We start from the raw sequence: 16,915 nt of genomic DNA, 5'->3' as shown, positions 1-16,915 counted from the left end.
ATTACATATGCAGCTACCATACAACCCAGCAATTGCACTTCTGGGCATTAATCCCAGATAAATGAAGACTTATATTCACACAAAAATCTGTACATGAATGTTTATAGCATCTTTACTTCTAATAGTAAAAAAAGTAGAAACAATCCAGATGTTCTTCAACAGGTAAACGGTTAAGCTCTGGTGCATTCATACCATGGAACACTACTCAGTAATAGAAAGGTACGAACTACTAATACATGAACCTGGATGAATTTCCAGAGAATCTGCTGAGTGAAAAAGCCAATCCAAAAAGCTGAACACTGTATGATTCCTTTTATTCCTCCTCCTCAAAAGCAGAGATAACATTTTTTACCTCCCATTTGTGAAATGACAAAATTATAGAAACGGAGAATAGATTAATGGTAGTCGGGGGCTAAGGAGTGGGTGAGGATGGAAAGTGGATGTGAGAGATCCTTGTGGTCATGGAAATGTTCTGTATCCAGACTGTGTTTATCAATGTCAATATCATGGTTGTGATATTGCAATGTAGTTTTCCAAGATATTACTATTGGAAACTGGGTGAAGAGTACATGGAATCTCTGTTTTGTTTCTTATAATTATATGTGAATCTACAATTACTTCAAAATAAAAAGTTTAATTAGCAAAAGCACTAGTTTAAAAATCTCATGATATAAAAAGATACAGGTAATTACTTTGAATTATAAAAAGCAGATATAAAGATCTCAATGTCAAAAAAACTGAAATTAATTTCAGGTTCCATTATTAAGTCAAATTTTAGTCATGAATTGAGGAACTGAAGAGAAATAAATGGGGTTTTATTGATAGAACCCAATTCAATTTGCAGGAGGGAAAAAAATTAAGCTATTGACAAACCTATATATCTGAAAAAAGACCTCAGCTCTTACAAATTTTAATTTTAAAATGTTTCCAAAAGAAATGCATTCTTTTACATTAGTCTTTAAAACATCATTTGCAATGCTCAGAGAAAATACAGCATTTTTAATCAAATTACTTCCCTCACAGAATAACTTATTTGAGAAGGGTGGGTCACAGTTGCAATTAAGGGGCGATAGGTAGAGATGGAGAAGTTAAAGGCACTTATGGTAGAAGAAATGAGGCTGGAAGAAATCCTGGGACAGCATGGCCAAAGAGGCAGTACACAGGAATTAACACCAGGTCTGCAATATCAACTTCCTCATCCTGCATACAAATCCTAGTTCTATCTCTTTATTGAACTTTAAGTAAATCACATTATCTCTGGGCTAAAACATCCTCCTCCTCAAAAACAGAGATAACATTTTTTACCTCCCATCAAACAGGATATTTGCAAGGATAAATATCTGTACAGCATGAAAATGTTTGAAAGAAAGTTCCCAAGAAACAGAATCTGCAAGTGTGATTCATTTAAAACACTTAATTTGAGTCTACATTATATAAGGAAACATGCATAATGGACGATCGTAATTTGAAGGAGACTGAAGAAAGAGAAAGACAAAATGAGTGAGAGTTAAACAAAGTCGATATCCCAGTTTATTTTCTCAGTCGTCTTGCAATTACTGGTAGAAAATTCAGTATTGCTAAAGACATACAGTACCCCAATCTGCTAGCAAAACCATCTTAATAGGATGGATTTTCCACAGCAGACTTTAAGAGGTTGAAAACCACTAAACAACCAACCAAAATCTCACAAAACTGCAAATCCACTAGGCGTCTGGGGAGTGGTCTTCATCGTGAGACTGAAAAATGTCAACAGCATGGAAATAAGCAGTAATGCTCTCTTAAATTTCATTTACCTGAATTGTAGCACTAATTTAATTTTGTCTGGTATTACAGTTACTCATTCAAGTCTGTCTGCCTCCACTTAAGCCTAAGCTCTTTGATTGCAAAAATCATGATTAACACTCATCTTTGTATGTCCCATAACACATAGCTCTGCATGTAGCTGGTACTCTGCAATGTGGAACTGAACAAATGTGCACAAGGACAATCTATTACTCCCAGCTTAAAGAAATACACAGAAGGTGTTCCAAAATAGAGGTTGATGTCCTGGTATTCATTAGCCTCTGCTCTGCAACTTACTGAACAATGTTTTTATCAGTTTCTCAATTTACAGTAAGCTCAAATATGTGAATGGAGATTTTTAATGATAATCTGAAAAACAGCTTTCAAAGATAAGTCCTGAGCCCAGAAAGACACCAGAAAAGACAGCGAGAAACTTTTGGCTATGATTTATACCAGGCACACCACGCTGCTTCTTGTCAATAATCAGCTATTAGATTTTTTTTTTAAGTTTAAATTTTCTAATCTTTACTCACCAGTGTCTAGTCTTGACTTGACATGCTGATACCGTGGGTTCCGTGGTATCCTTTTGGTCAGATACTAAAAAAATAAGAAAATTCACAAATAATTGGTTTAATTTAAGGATAAGGGTGGCAAAGTTGGGAGAGAGACAAGATATTTTAAAAATGCAAACAAATGCTAAAATGTCATCAAATTTAAAGATGGAAGGAGCTCTAGAAGGCCCAACCATCTCTGCAAATAGAACTTCGCACAGTATATCCACAGGTGAAGATGGTTATCATGTTTCTGTCAAAACATTTCCAAATTTTGTCAAAATAATCTCATAGCACTATGTAATTAGGAAAAAAACTCTTAAAAATTATTTCTGACATTGAACCAAAATTGACCTCTAATCTCCATCCAGTCTATTGGTACAACCCAGAAAAAGCCATATAACTCAACCTCAAGCAATCCATTCAGAAACTAAAGGCAGCTCTCTTGTCCTTTTTACTTGTACTCTTTGTAGGATGGTTTGTTGGCCATCTTCTCTGGACACCCTCCAGATTTACCCCCCCCCCCCCAAAAAAAAGTGGCACGCAGTCCTGAGCACAATTTCCAGATGTTACCACCAGGGCAGGACCCGGTTTTGCAGGCCTTTCTGCTCCTTGCTCCTCAGATGTCACCATGATGGCATCTGCTCTCGGAGCAGCTGGGGCAGTTGTGGGCTCAGGGAAGGTTTATAGTCTGCAAAAATGCTGTCAGGTCTCCCCTGTCCTCTACTCTGATAGTAAACTCTGAATCCAAGCACAAAGCATTTACCCATATTCTGTTTCAGTGTCATTTCTGAAAGCTACTAAGTGAGGGAAGACTAATGAATAAAGACATTACAAAATACAGCTTTCTTGCTCAGGCTTTTTTTCTGGCCTACCAGTATGATCATATGTTCAGTAACAGGTAGCTGTGAAATACAAAATCAAAGCTGGGCAATACCTTTCCAGCTTCATCTTATGCCACTATCCCACAAGTTCCCAAGCTGAAGTTGCCTGAATGTTCCCCAATGTGCCACACTCACTCAGGTCTCCAGTCTTAGTAAATGTCTGCCTAGAATGCCTTTCCTCAACGTGTCCATGGGGAAAACTTTACTTCCTCTATAAAGCTGTCCAAGGTGGAACTAGGTACTTTCTCTCTGGCTCCCAGAGTACTGACCCCTGTACTATTGTTTCCACCTTGACTTTCTTCCCTAGCCTAGGATTTCCTTGAAGCCAGGAACAATAATTTACTCAAATTTGTATTTACCCAGGACCCAGCATATGGGGGGTGCATTTATTGATATTCAATCAATATATGAATATCTAGAATGAAGATTATATTACAGCAACTACCTGGTTCCTTAAAAGAGAATAATAAACTTTAAAACCTGTATAACTTGCCCTTGAAAACATAGTTAACTACATATAGCAGGTCCTGTTAGGATTGAAAAGTAAACAATTTACATATAAAAATACATTTTCAAATGACCCACAAAGCATAAAAACAATATAAGATACACTTTAATGTCTTACAGAATATCTGTTGGTCAGAGTTTTAGAGACCAAAGACCAGGAAGAATTTTTTAAAACTGGGGGTACCTACAGAGAGTTATCTGTAGTTAGCTTTTAACTTTGACAAGGACATAAAAAAAATGAAAACAAAGCAAAACCTCAAACTACCATCTGCTATTTTAACAATTAAAAAGTAAGAAAGAAAAAAAAAAAAAACCACCCAGGATAAAAAGTTCAACCCTTTAGTGTTGTTTTAAAAAATCACTGATATTGTCTGTGTTTTTCCTTTCAGCCCAGGCAAGTAAAACCTTTGTCATGGACACTTAGCATTCGTCCTCAGAAGTGGAACCCTTGAGCTATTTCATCCTGAGAGAAAGGCTGGAAAGCCCCTTTCTCCATCTGATCAGTAACCTGCTGTCGGTAAGAGAAAGTGACTCTAATGCCAATTTCAACTCCTTCCTAGAGGAAGACAGGGAAGAGTCTTAAGTGAGAGAAGGAAAATATTCAAAGACTGAAAAGGGAGACCGTAGGATGAGTTCCTCAGAGGGACAAAATACTGTGGCAAAACAAAACAAAAAAGCAAACAAACAGAAAAAAAGAAAAAAATGTGCCTGGTAAATTAAGTCAAGAAAAGCTAACAATGAGGGGAGGATATAGCTCAGGGGTAGAGCACATGCTTAGCATGCACAAGGTCCTGGGTTCAATCCCCAGTACCTCCATTAAAATAAATAAGTAAATAAATAAACCCAATTACTTCCCCCCTAAAACAAAACAAAACAAAAAGAAAAGCTAATACTAGAATTCAGTTATCTTAGGCTAAGGGGTTTTCTTTTTTTCTCTTTCTTTCTCTGTATTTTAAAAATTTCTATACGCTGTTTCCTGTTTTTACTTTTGTTTTGTTTTTCCCACTAGTTTCCTAGCAAAGCTTCTTTTAAAATATTCCAGGCTAGTCTCTGCTGAACCAAGGGGATTTGTCCATACCTCAGCCAACATAGCTAAGAAGTGAGGGTGCCTCTGGGGACCAGGTGTGGTGGCAGCAGAATGATGGGGGGAGAGTGTGGACAGCTGCAGTCGCTGAGCCCTTCCCACCCCCGGTTTTCCCTTACAGAGACTAATGAGAAATCCATATGCTGTAGCAGAAAAATGTAGTGTTTCTTTCCCATTTTCCCATTTTGGTCCAACTTCTTGTTCCTGACCTTTCTGGTACCAACCACAATGAAAAACTATTCGTGTTCCACTCTACGCAGAGTACCATAGAGTTTATGGAACTGCCAGACAGCTTTCCTTAAAATTCCTGCTTTGGGGGTGACTGTTTCTTGACCTACTGACCAACTAGCTTTTTTTTTTTCAATTACATAAACAGGATGGAATGGTGGAAAGTGAAAGAGCTGAGAAAAGCAGCTGTTTCAAGGAGGACTATTCATCCATTCAACAAAGCCTCATTGAACACCAACCATTCACTCAGTCAGCACTGACTGGGTGCCTACTAGGAGTGAGCACTGTGCTGAGGACACAGAGGTAACAAAACACAATCCTTGCCATCCAGTTCTCGCTGATGCTGGGAAGAAAGATAAGTGAACGGATGCTACACTGCACGATGAACAAGTAGAGGGAATCAGGGGCTGCAACAGGAGCATGTAAGACGGGTACCTAATCCAGACTAAAAGAGTCAACAACTACTTCCAGAGGGGTGACTTCTGAGCTGAAGGCTCTGAGGGCTAAGAAAGTTAGTCAAGCTAAAGGAGTAGTGGGTGGGAGCCCCCGGGTTCCTAGTAAGTGATGAACCTGGAGGACAGGGGGCAATATGGACTCAGATGAGGCTGGAGAGGCAGATCATAAAGAAACCTAGATTTTATGCTGTAGATCACTGGTTCTCAAACAGGGGCAGTTTTGCTGCCTTGACTCCTGGGGACAGTTGTCAATGTTTGGAGACATTTTAGGTTGTCATAACTAGGTGGTGGGTGTGCTATCAACATCGAGTAAGTAGAGGATAGGGATGCTACTAAACATCCTACAATGACAGGAAGGCACCCCCACAACACAGAATTAGCCTGCCCCACACATCAACAGTGCTGAAGCTGAGGAGCCTGGTGTAGATGATGGGCAACACTGAAGACGGTTTAGGGAGAAGAAGGTTTAGGGATTCTATTTCCATTTAAGAAAGATCACTCTGGCAGCCCTCTGGAGAACTAACAGGATCACAGGCAAGAGTGGAGGCACAGATCAGGTAAGAGGTTGTGCTATGAGGATCTGTGGTCCTAAGGAAGTGGCAGTAGAGATGAGGAGAAAGAGACAGTTTCAAGAAATCTTTAAGATGTAAAATCTTTAAAACTGACTAATGTAACAGGGGAAGGACAGGGTTACCATTTCCCCCAAAAGGGACTTACGGAGGAAGCATATATTGAAAAACATGATATGTTCTGTTTGGGGCATTTTGAATATGAAATATCTGTGGGTTATCCACTGTGGGAAGTGGTAAGCTGGCTATATGGGGGGGTCTGGAGAACAAGAGAGCAACCTGGACTAGAAAAAATCAAGATTTCAGGGTCGTCAACATGTAGGCAGCAGGGGAAGTCATAGGAATGGACAAAATCACCATTGGACAATGTGTAAACTGTAAAGAAAATCCCCAACATTTAAGCTCAGGTGAAGAAAATCACTGTGGGTGAGACTCACAAGCGGCCAGAAGAAAGGGAATCATGAGAATTAAAGAAGAGTTTCAGGAATAAGGGAATGGTCAACAGTGATCGATGCTGTCAAGCCAGGGAACAAGAGGTCAAATATGAACAAGGGAACAGGAATGCAGGTCAACAGAAAAGTAAATCTGGACTGAACAAAACAGGACACTGTTGACGACCTTGGTAAATGTGGGTACAGTAAATTGACAGAAGCAGAAGCAAAAACAGCAGGTTGAGTGCATGAAAGAGGAGGACAGTAGCCAGATGGTCTTTTCCCTCTACTTTACAGTTGCTAAGGAATCGTTTCTCTTGTTGTTTTGAAGAAAGAAGAGGTTTGAGGATGTTTATAAGCTAATGGGCTGGAAAAAGAGGTTGAAAATGAGGCAGGCAGGTATGAAAACAAGGGGGTGGGAGAGGATAAGGCCCAGAGCCCAGGGACAAGTTGCAGCTTGGGAATATATACTTAAGATAATGAAATATGATAGGTGGTCATGATGAAGTTCACCTGGAGGAAGGAGAAAGTTGATGTTTGTGGTATTATTACAGGCTCTTTGAAAGCTACTAAAAATGTCAGAGACCCTTTGAGGGCTCACATCTCTAGGGAAGGTCAAAAGATAAAGCCGTCCCTGTCTACTCACCCCATCCAGGCTACTTAACCTCTACTTGCCTTTCAAGACCCAGCACAAACACATGTTCCAGGCAGACACCTCCTCTGGAGGCCCGAGTCAGACGGAATCTCTTCCCTGCCTGGACTGTCATAGCACTTTGTACCAGTCACACTCCTCACTGCCTGCTCTTGGGAGTGAGGCTCTACCTGGTAGATCTCTGTAGCTGCCACAAGGCCTTGCACTAGTGTGAGAGCAGTAAGTACCAGCAAATGGATGAAGAGAGTTCTGAGACCTGAGCAACACGCAGTGGGTGGGCTAGTGCTGAGTGGGCAGCACAGACATCAAGGGCTCTAGGAACTTGAAACAAAGAGACAGCTCTCACACTGGAGGTAATGTGAGAGTCTGAATGGAAGAAATGGCACTGGAGCTGTTTTAAGGGATGAACTTCTGTGGGTAAAAAGATGGGGAAAGGGGACAGAAAAATTATTCCAAGTGGAGGAAATTAGAATAGCAAAGCCACTTTAAAAGCATGTTTAAAGAACAGCAGATTGTTCCGTTTGCTGGAGAAGGTCCAACAGCAACAATAATAAGAGTAATTGCTACTAACATTTATTGAGCACTTAACTATGTTGCCAGGCACTCAGCTAGGCATTTTCCCTCCATTATCTCATTCAATCCTCACTACCACCAGTAACATAGATACTAGTATTATCCTCACCCTACATGTTAAGAAATGAGGTGGAGTTACTTCCTGAGGTTAGCTGGTAAGAATGGTAGAAACTGGAATTAAACTGGGCAGTCTGGATGTAGAACTTGAACTCTTTTTTTAAAAAATAGAAGTATAGTCAATTTACAATGTTGTGTTGGTTTTTGGTGTCACAGCATGGTGATTCAGTTATACATATATATATTCCTTTTCATATTCTTTTTCATTATGGGCTATTACAAGGTATTGAATATAGTTCTCAGTGCTATACAACGGGACCTTGTTGTTTACCTATTTTATACAGTGCAAACCCTAAACTCCCAATTTATCCCTCCCCGCTCCCCTTTCCCCCATGGTAACCATCAGTTTGTTTTCTATGAGTCTGTGAGTCTGTCTCTGTTCTGTAAATATAGAGCTTGAACTCTTATTAAACACTCTACTATACAGCCTCATTCAGCCTGGGGTTCTGAATATAAGGTCTACTAGATGGGCTGTAGGAAGTCTGTGAGCCCCATGAAACCGTATATAGAATTTTGAGTGCATGCACATTTTTCTGAGGAAAGGGTCCTTGACTTTCATCAAATTTTCAAAGGGCTTTGTAATCTACAAAGAGTTAACTACCATGGGTATATGGAATCCTGTGCTGTAAGGTTGGACACGGATAAGTAGACTCCAAATGGAGAACCCTGAATTTAGACTGAGGGTCTGGACTAGGCCCTGAAGACAATGGAAGATACTAGAAATACTGAGCTGTGAGCCACATAATCAAAAGAGTATTTTGGCAGATTACTAACATATGCAAAGTAAGATTGAGCTTTGTGAATACATGAATGTTGGAGAAGAGAGAAGAATGAGAAATCATCAATGGGAATTTTCTGAAGGAAAATCACTAAAAAATGAGGAAGATTGTCTGAATCCCAAATCATTCAAAAATGAATGCACTGTTCTGACTTCCCATCTCTTTCAAAATGGAACTCACAAGGTTGTTCACATTAAAGTTGCAACGTATGTAATAGGATTTACATTGAAAAGATTTCTAAAAAACCATTAATATATTTTGTTCAGAATTTCTCTACATATCTCTTTTGTATAAAGAGGAAGTCCACAAAATGAAAGGACTAGGTGTCAGTTTTAAAGGGGAACTTTTTTTTTTAAATGTAAGTTTTAATCTGGTCCAACTCTACAGATCTCAGACACCAACCTTGAACCAAGTTTGCCCACGCAGCAGCCCCTACTTTGCCAGCAGTTGCCACGTGTGGCCCATTGTATTTTTCAAGAAGGCCACAATGGAATTTCCCAACCCACTTACACTGTGATGTTGACCCTCCTCCCAGTGAGAGGTGGGGCCTATGTTCCCTCCCCTTGAATCTGGATGAACCTGGGACTGAGATGGAAGTGATGCCCTATGACTTCTGAGGCTAGGTCATAAAAGGCAATAGGGCTTCCACCTGGTTCTTTTGGGAAACTTGTTTCTGGAACCCAGCTGCCATGCTGTAAGGAAGGTGAAGTCACATAGAAAAGGCTATTTGTAGGTGGTATGGCTGACAATGCTAGCTGAGGTCCCAGCCAACAGGTTGCATCAACAGCCTGACATGTCAATGAAGAAGCCATCAAGGTAACTCTAGCCCCAGCTTCCATCTGCCTGCAAAATCACATGAGATAATCCAAGTAAGAATTGCCTAGTTAAGCCCAGTCAACATCCAGAGCCACAAGATGATAATTAAATGACTGTTGTTGTTTTGAGCCACTAAATATGGGGGAGATTCATTACAAACCAATATATAATTGGAAAGCCAAATTTACTTTCTAGTAAGCTTTGAAAAAAAAAAAAAAGCTACATTGGGTATCTGCATCTTACTCCTCAATTCATTGTACAATGGCTACTACCCCCAGCAGTCTACTGTGGTTTCTGTAGTAGCTAGCCAAAGTCAGAGATGCCCTACTTGCCAAATATGATGGCTGTTTTTCAGTCTTTAATTTACACGGCCTTTCTGTACCATATGACACTGTTAGATAGCCTCACCTTCTTCAGTTTTCACTTGGCTTCAGTAATAGTTCTGTTTCCTGATTCTCCAGTGACACATGGATCATTCCTGTCAGCCACATAAACACTGTGTTCCCCAGGATTCTGCCTTCTTAATCTGTAAGATCTCTGTGGGCTAAACACTTAGGTTTAATTCCATTTATATGCTTCTGATTTCCAAATAGAGAACTCTAGCCTTGACTTCTCCTCCCAGCTCAGATATATTCATTTATTCATTCAATAAATATTTAAGGAACAGCTACTGTGTGCCAGGCAGTGAGACAGTGCAGACAAAGTCTCTATCTTATCTACCTATAAGTATGCCAGAAATAAACAAGCAAATAAAATAATTACAGATCATGTAGATACTGCATGGAGATAGCATACAAATGCATCTAATTTCACTTCCTTCCAAAGCCTCATTGAAAGAATGTTATTTTAAGGACATAAAGCGCGCACACACACACACACACACACACACACACACACACACACAAACCAGAGAGTGAAAGAAGTGATAGTAAGTGATTTCTGAAGTCTAGAAAGCACATCAACAAGTGAAAATGACTTGATGGACTCAAGAAAGTCAAAGGGAAAGCCAAGAACATTCTTAAAAGGCTCAGGAATTGACAGCCCAAGGCTGAAATAAGGAAGACTGGTTAAAGGCTGATTGAGAAGATGTTGGATCCCCAAAACCTTCTTCCTCTGTGCCACTGGGTGACTGCCCCTCTCCCACCATGACAATATCAATAGATTTGTTCCCTGGAAGGGTTTCTGGACTTGAGGTGGGGGAGGGGGTGTCTCCAGACAGGGTATCATAACTGCAGACAGGGGTATTAAGTGAATGATACGTGCTAATGCTGAGATTTAGCCCCTAGCCTTAATTCCTCCAGGAATTCAAATAGGCTTTTACTCTCAAGAGTGGAAGAGCTCTCTGAAGAAAATACCAGCCTGAGAGGAAAGAGCTGAAGCTACGACTTAGGAAAGGGGAGTCCCCAAATCATAGCCCAGTCAGATCTTTCCGTAATTAAGCTCACCATCAGCAAACATCTCCCAAATATACAGAGATCCCAATCACCTTTTTAGTCTCCTACTCAAAAACATGAATTAACAATTTAAGATTAAAAGAAGTCTGAGAACATAGCTATGGGCTTAATTGTGTCCCCTCAATGTGTATGTTGAGGCCCTGACTGTACTGGAGATAGAGCCTTTGGGAGGTAATTAAGGTTACATGATGTTACAAGGGTGGGGCCCAAATCCAACAGGATTAGTGTCCTTGTAAAAACAGACACCAAAGAGCACATTCTCATCCATCAAGCACACAGAAAGAAGTGGTCATCTGAGCACATAGGGAGAAAGTGGCCATCTGCAGGCCAAAAGAGAATTCTCACCAGAAACTAAATCAGTTAGCACCTCGATCTTGGACTTCCCAGCCTCTAAAACATGAGAAATGAATTGCTGTTGTTTAAGCCACCCAGTCTAAGGTATTTTGTTATGGCAGTCCAAGCTGACTAATACAAATTTCATCAACAAAACAAAAAGGAAAACAGCAATATGGAGGAAACTGAGACTATGTAGGGAGAAAAAATATCTTAAAAAACTATTATTAGAGAAATGAAAACATACATCCACACAACAACTTGTACAGGCATACCTTGCAGATATTGTGGGTTCTGTTCCAACCACCCAAAAAAGCAGTTATCACAATAAAGCGAGTCAAAAATGCTAACCATCATTTGAGCCTTCAGCAAGCTACAGTAGTATTATCAAAGATCACTGATCACAGATCATCATAACAAATATAATAATAATGAAAAAGTTTGAAATATTGTGAAAATTACCAAAATGTGACAGACATGAAGAGAGCAAATGCTGTTGGAAAAATGGCACTGACAGACTTGCTTGATGCAGGGTTGCCACAAACCTTTGATTTGTAAAAAATGCAATATCTGTGAAGTGCAATAAAGTAAAATGCAATAAAATCAGGTATGGCTGTTTGAAAATTCATAGTAACATCATTCATAATAGCCCCAAAGTGGAAACAACCCAAATATCCATCAATAAAAGAATGCATGGATAAAATGTGGTAGAAGCACGTAAAGGAATATTATTCAATACTAAAAAGGAATGAAATACTGATGCATGATATAACATGGATGAATGTTTAAAACATCATGCTAAGTGAAAGAAGCCAGTCACATAAGACCACATTTTGCATGATTCAATTTACATGAAATGTAGAGAACAGGCAAATCTACAGAGACAGAAAGTAGATTAGTGGCTGCCAGGATTGTGGGGTAGGGGTAGGATGGAGGAGATGTGAGAGGATTGGGGAGTGGCAACTAGAGGTTATAGGATTTCTTTTTGGGGTGATGAAAATGTTCCAAAATTGATCATAGTGATGATTGCACAACTCTGTGAATATACTAAAATCACTGAATCATACAGTTTAAATGGGTGAATTTATGGTATGTGAATTATATCTCAATAATGACATTACCAAAAAAATATAAAACTTAACAAGTAAAAAAATATTTAAAACTTTTGCTTTACAATCATACCATGTACTTAGGTAAAAGTTAAAATAATTGTGCTATGTTTTTCTGACATGGAAAGATGTCTAAGACATACTGTTAAGTGAAAAAAGCAAGCCAAAGAACTGTATGAAAAATGTTAAAACATCTGTACGAAACAAAACCCCAAAACAGAATTCTCTTTCTACACGCACACATGCAAATGCATAGAGAAAGTTTCAGAAAAGATAGCTATGCAAAAAAATGATAAAGTGATGTAGACATTTTTATAAAAATTTATAAATAGTACAGAATAAAAATAAAGGCAGATAGAAACTCCAGGAAAAACAACAAGCAATAAGAAAGAAAATATAACCCTAATGATCACTGCTTTGGCAGTAATCAAAATTTACAGTCACGGAAGAAAGAAAATTCAACAGTAAAAAGAAATCCAACTAGAATTAGGCAAAAGACATAAAGAGATATTTTACCAAAGAGGGTACATGGAGGGCAAATAAGCACATGAAAAGATGGAAGATGTTCAACCTCAGTATCCATTAGGGAAATGCCAATTAATAATTAAGATCATGATGAAATGTCACTACACACCTATTAAAATAACTAAAATAAAAAATGCTGACAATACCAAATGTTGCCCAGAATGTGCAAACACTGGATCTCTCATACATGGGTGTGGGAGATGTAAAATGGTACAGCCATTCTGGAAAATGGTTTGGAAGTTTATTAAGAGACTAAATGTGCTTAGCATAACTCAGCAACTGCACTCCTGGGATTCTATTTCAGAGAAATGAGAAGTCATGTCCACATGAAGAACTGTACCCCTCAGTTTGTTATCTTTATTTTTAATGGCCCCAAACAGAAAACAACCAAAATATCCTACAATACTGAATGGTTAAACAAACTGCTATACATTCATACCACAGAATACTAACAGCAATAAAAAGTAATGAACTATTGCTACAAGCAACAATCTGGATGCATCTCAAAAACATTATCCTGAGTGAAAAAAGCCCATCTCAAAGGTCACCTATTATATTATTCCATTTATGTAACATTTTCAAAATGAGAAAATTATAGAAATAGAGAACACATTAGTGGTTGCCAGGGGTTAGCATGGTGAGGGGAAGGATAGTGGAAAGGGAAGCATGAGGGAGATATTTTTGGTGTCAGAATAGTTCTGTTATCTTGATTGTAAATAGACAGGCAAATCTTGATTATATTAAATCTACATGTGATAAAATAGTCTGAAACTATACATTGTACAAAATGTCAGTTTTCTGGTTTTGATATTGTACATAAAATATAATCATTGGGGAAACTGGGTGAATCAGGGTACATGGGACCACTTCGTACTATTTTTGCAACTTTCTGTGAATCTATATTTATTTCAAGATAAAAGTTTCTGAAAAGGACATTGGAGTCCAAAATAGAGTTATTAAGAATTAAAAACACGATGGCAGAAATTAAAAACTCAATAGAGGGGTTGGAGGACAAAGATAAACAAATCTCCCAAAGAGAACAAAGAGACAAAGATGTGGAAAACATGAGAAAAAAATTAAGAAAATTAGAGAACTAGTCATACAGAAGCAACATCAAAATAACAAATTCAAGTAAGAGAGGATAAAGAAAGTGAAGATTATCAACAACAAAATAATTTTTAAAAAATTTTACAGAATGGAAAGACATGAGTTTCTGGTGACCACCAAAATAAAGTGAAAACAGACCCATAGCAAGGACTATCTCTGTGAAACATCATAGCACTGGGGACAAAGAGAAGATTCTACAAGCTCCCAGAAAGGAACAACAAGACAACGGTCACATGCAAAGGAACAGAACGGCTTTGGACTTCTCCACAACAAAAACTGAATGCTAGAAGACCACAATGCAATGTTTTCAATGTGCTGGTGATTTCTAACCAAGAATTCTATACTCAACCAAACTCTCGAGAAAATAAATGTGAAGGTAGAATAATAACATTTTTAGACATACCTACCATTTTAGACATACATTTTAAATATTTATTTATTATAGACTCTTTCTCCAGAGACTACTGGCAGTTGTGCTCCATGAAAACAAGAGAGTAAGCTGAACATCTTCATGTAGGGCACAAATGTATAACACACAGGGCATCTTTGCTCCTCTCCCCTACACTCATAAGACTATTCCTCCTCTTTCTCCCATATTCTTGATCTCATTATTGGCATGGGCACCAACGAGAAGCCTGAGCTAGAAACCTGTCACCCATCACACTCTCATTTCTCACAGCTAATCACCAAGTTGTGATGATTTTACCCCCTAAATATTTATCAATTCTGTCCCTAGTTCCGACACCTTACTCTAGGTCTATATCACAATAATCACCTAACCAATCTCAATCTCCCTATTCCTAGTCCTGACCTCCTCAGATCCATTCTCCACAATGTGGCTACAACCATCTGCCTAAAATGAAAATCTGACCAAAAACATGAGCTATGAACTATCGCTCATGAACTAATAGCTAATGAACTACTGCTACAGGCAACAATTTGGATGCATCTTAAAACTCCTCAAAAGCTTCTCAAATTCTGACCAGCCAGCAAGACAAATAGACAGTCAAATCACCACTCTCCACACCTACCTCCCCCGCCTCCGTGGCAGTCACTACAATCGATCATGGCACTTCCCTGGCAGAGCCTAAACTCAGCTTCACAACTTTCCCAACAAAGCTCACAGTCATCCATCATGAGATGAAACAAGTTGTAACTCCTGTTCAGTATAAAGGCCAAGAATGTTGGCAAGGCACAGAAGGCCCTTCCAGACTTTACTCCTGCCTCTCTGCAGGGAACTGTCCACTCGCCTTTTCCTTCACACGTCCTTAACTTGTCTCAGCCGTTCTCTCTACCTGGGATGCTTCTTCACTTGGCTGATAACCCTGCCATTTCGTGCGATCTCCAGGACCCTTCTCTCACTCCCTCAGTTGAGTCCTGTCTTTACTCAGTGCTCGCTAAACACCTTGTTCTTCAACCACGTTGTACTCAAATTCTGTTTATAAGCCTTCCTCACTAAAGTGAACTTATTAGGGGACAAAGGCCTTGTCTTATTCTCTTTGTATTTTTAGCATCTACTGCACAGAAGGAATCCATAAACATTTGCTGAGATTAAATGACCACAAACGCAGCAGGGCACTAGGGGTGAAACAGACAAGAAAGTAAAAGGTCTTATCCGGGAGGGGATAAAACTAATGTCATATTTTGCATCTTTTCCAAATAGCCTGGTCTGCTTTTTCCTACTCTTTCTTTATTCCCATAACTGGAAATGATGGCTCCTTTGATTTTGATCCTCTAGTGTTCTGGGCTTCATTAGGATGTTACTTATGTTTTGTAACAGCCACTCCTAGACTGTAAGCCCTTTGAGGGAAGGGGTTTGTGTCTTCACGCACTTCGCTCCTTTCGGCGGCAAACGCGAGCGCACAGTAGGGCTGTGCGAGACGGTGGCCTGTCACCGCAAGACAACGGCCAGGCTCCGCGTCCCCCAGTCCCGCCTCGCCTCCCTCCCCTCTCCAGACCCCTCCTCACGCCGCCGCTTCCCGCCTTCCGGGCGGCGGAAGTCGCTGGCTGCTCTTCCCTGCCCACGTGGAGCGTTTTCCGGTGCGCCCGCCCCCTCCGCCTCTCCGATCCGGACCTAGCCCTCACCTCAGGATTCCCAATGTGCCTCCGGACAGACATATTGCTCCAACCGACCACGCTCGGGGTTCTAGCCTCACCCTTAGCCTCTAACCCTAGCTTCCTACCCCCACAGTCCCGCTCAGCCGCCTCCCTACAACCTCTTCTCCGATTGGCCTGTCTTTCCCGGCCAGCCAATGGAGGCCCTGCTTGCTGTCTAATTGCCGGGTCAAGGGAGAATGAGACGCCGATCAATGGTTGCCAAGGGCAACGCGGGACGCCGGCTGCGGAGGTCTTTTGTGCACTCCGCTGGGCCCGCTGACTCCAGCCTCCGCGCGGGAAGGGGGGCGCTGGGGGAGGGGCAGGCTGCCGCCTGCGCGTGGGCGGCTGCGCAGAGCCGGGGAGGGTGGGGGAGGGGCTGGAAAGCTTGGAAGAAAACGAGCCTTTCTAGCTAATATGGAAGCACAACTACTGCATAGGGCCACCCCCTACCCCCTTTGACTAATGATTTAAGTCAAACATCTGGATACGTCTTCCACGATAGGGGGTAGATATGGGACGGGTTGTTCAGTTGGGATGGGAATCTGTAGTTTATCATTTTAAGGTTAAGTTAATATGCAAATTATGCAAAATATCATATGCAAATACAGTAATTATTGTTGCTTTAAAAGCTTTTAGCTAGCAACAGAACGGCAGCCTTAATTGCAAAGCACACACATCATTCTGTGATTCATCATTCATTTAACAAATATTTAATAAGCACCTTATGAGAAAAGCTGCAATAGGTTTTGTGGAGGAGGGGAGGATGACTAAGAACCAGTCCCGTTGTCATGGAAACCATTGTGACTCTTGCCATCAGCCACCACCTGTTCTTATTCCAGATCTGAAAATTAAGTCCTAGCAC

The 16,915-nt window shown here is 40.2% G+C and overlaps 1 protein-coding gene across 1 annotated transcript in view; it reads right to left on the bottom strand.

Annotated features, from left to right (window-relative positions):
* CEP41 (centrosomal protein 41) overlaps nt 1-16,147 on the bottom strand; it is a 46,810-nt gene extending 30,663 nt beyond the window's left edge. The window contains exons 1-2 of the mRNA XM_010975665.3: nt 16,042-16,147; nt 2,316-2,379 (exon numbers count right to left, since the gene is read on the bottom strand). Of these exons, the coding sequence (XP_010973967.1) occupies nt 2,316-2,379; nt 16,042-16,074 (97 nt within the window). The 5' untranslated portion in view covers nt 16,075-16,147. The remainder of the gene's footprint in view (nt 1-2,315; nt 2,380-16,041) is intronic.
* Nucleotides 16,148-16,915: the final 768 nt, after the last annotated feature.

This window comes from Camelus dromedarius, chromosome 7 (assembly GCF_036321535.1).
Source record: "Camelus dromedarius isolate mCamDro1 chromosome 7, mCamDro1.pat, whole genome shotgun sequence".
In the NCBI taxonomy this organism is placed as follows: domain Eukaryota; kingdom Metazoa; phylum Chordata; class Mammalia; order Artiodactyla; family Camelidae; genus Camelus; species Camelus dromedarius.
The sequence above is the reverse complement of the archived record's forward strand: the minus strand, read 5'-3'. Positions and strand labels throughout refer to the sequence as shown.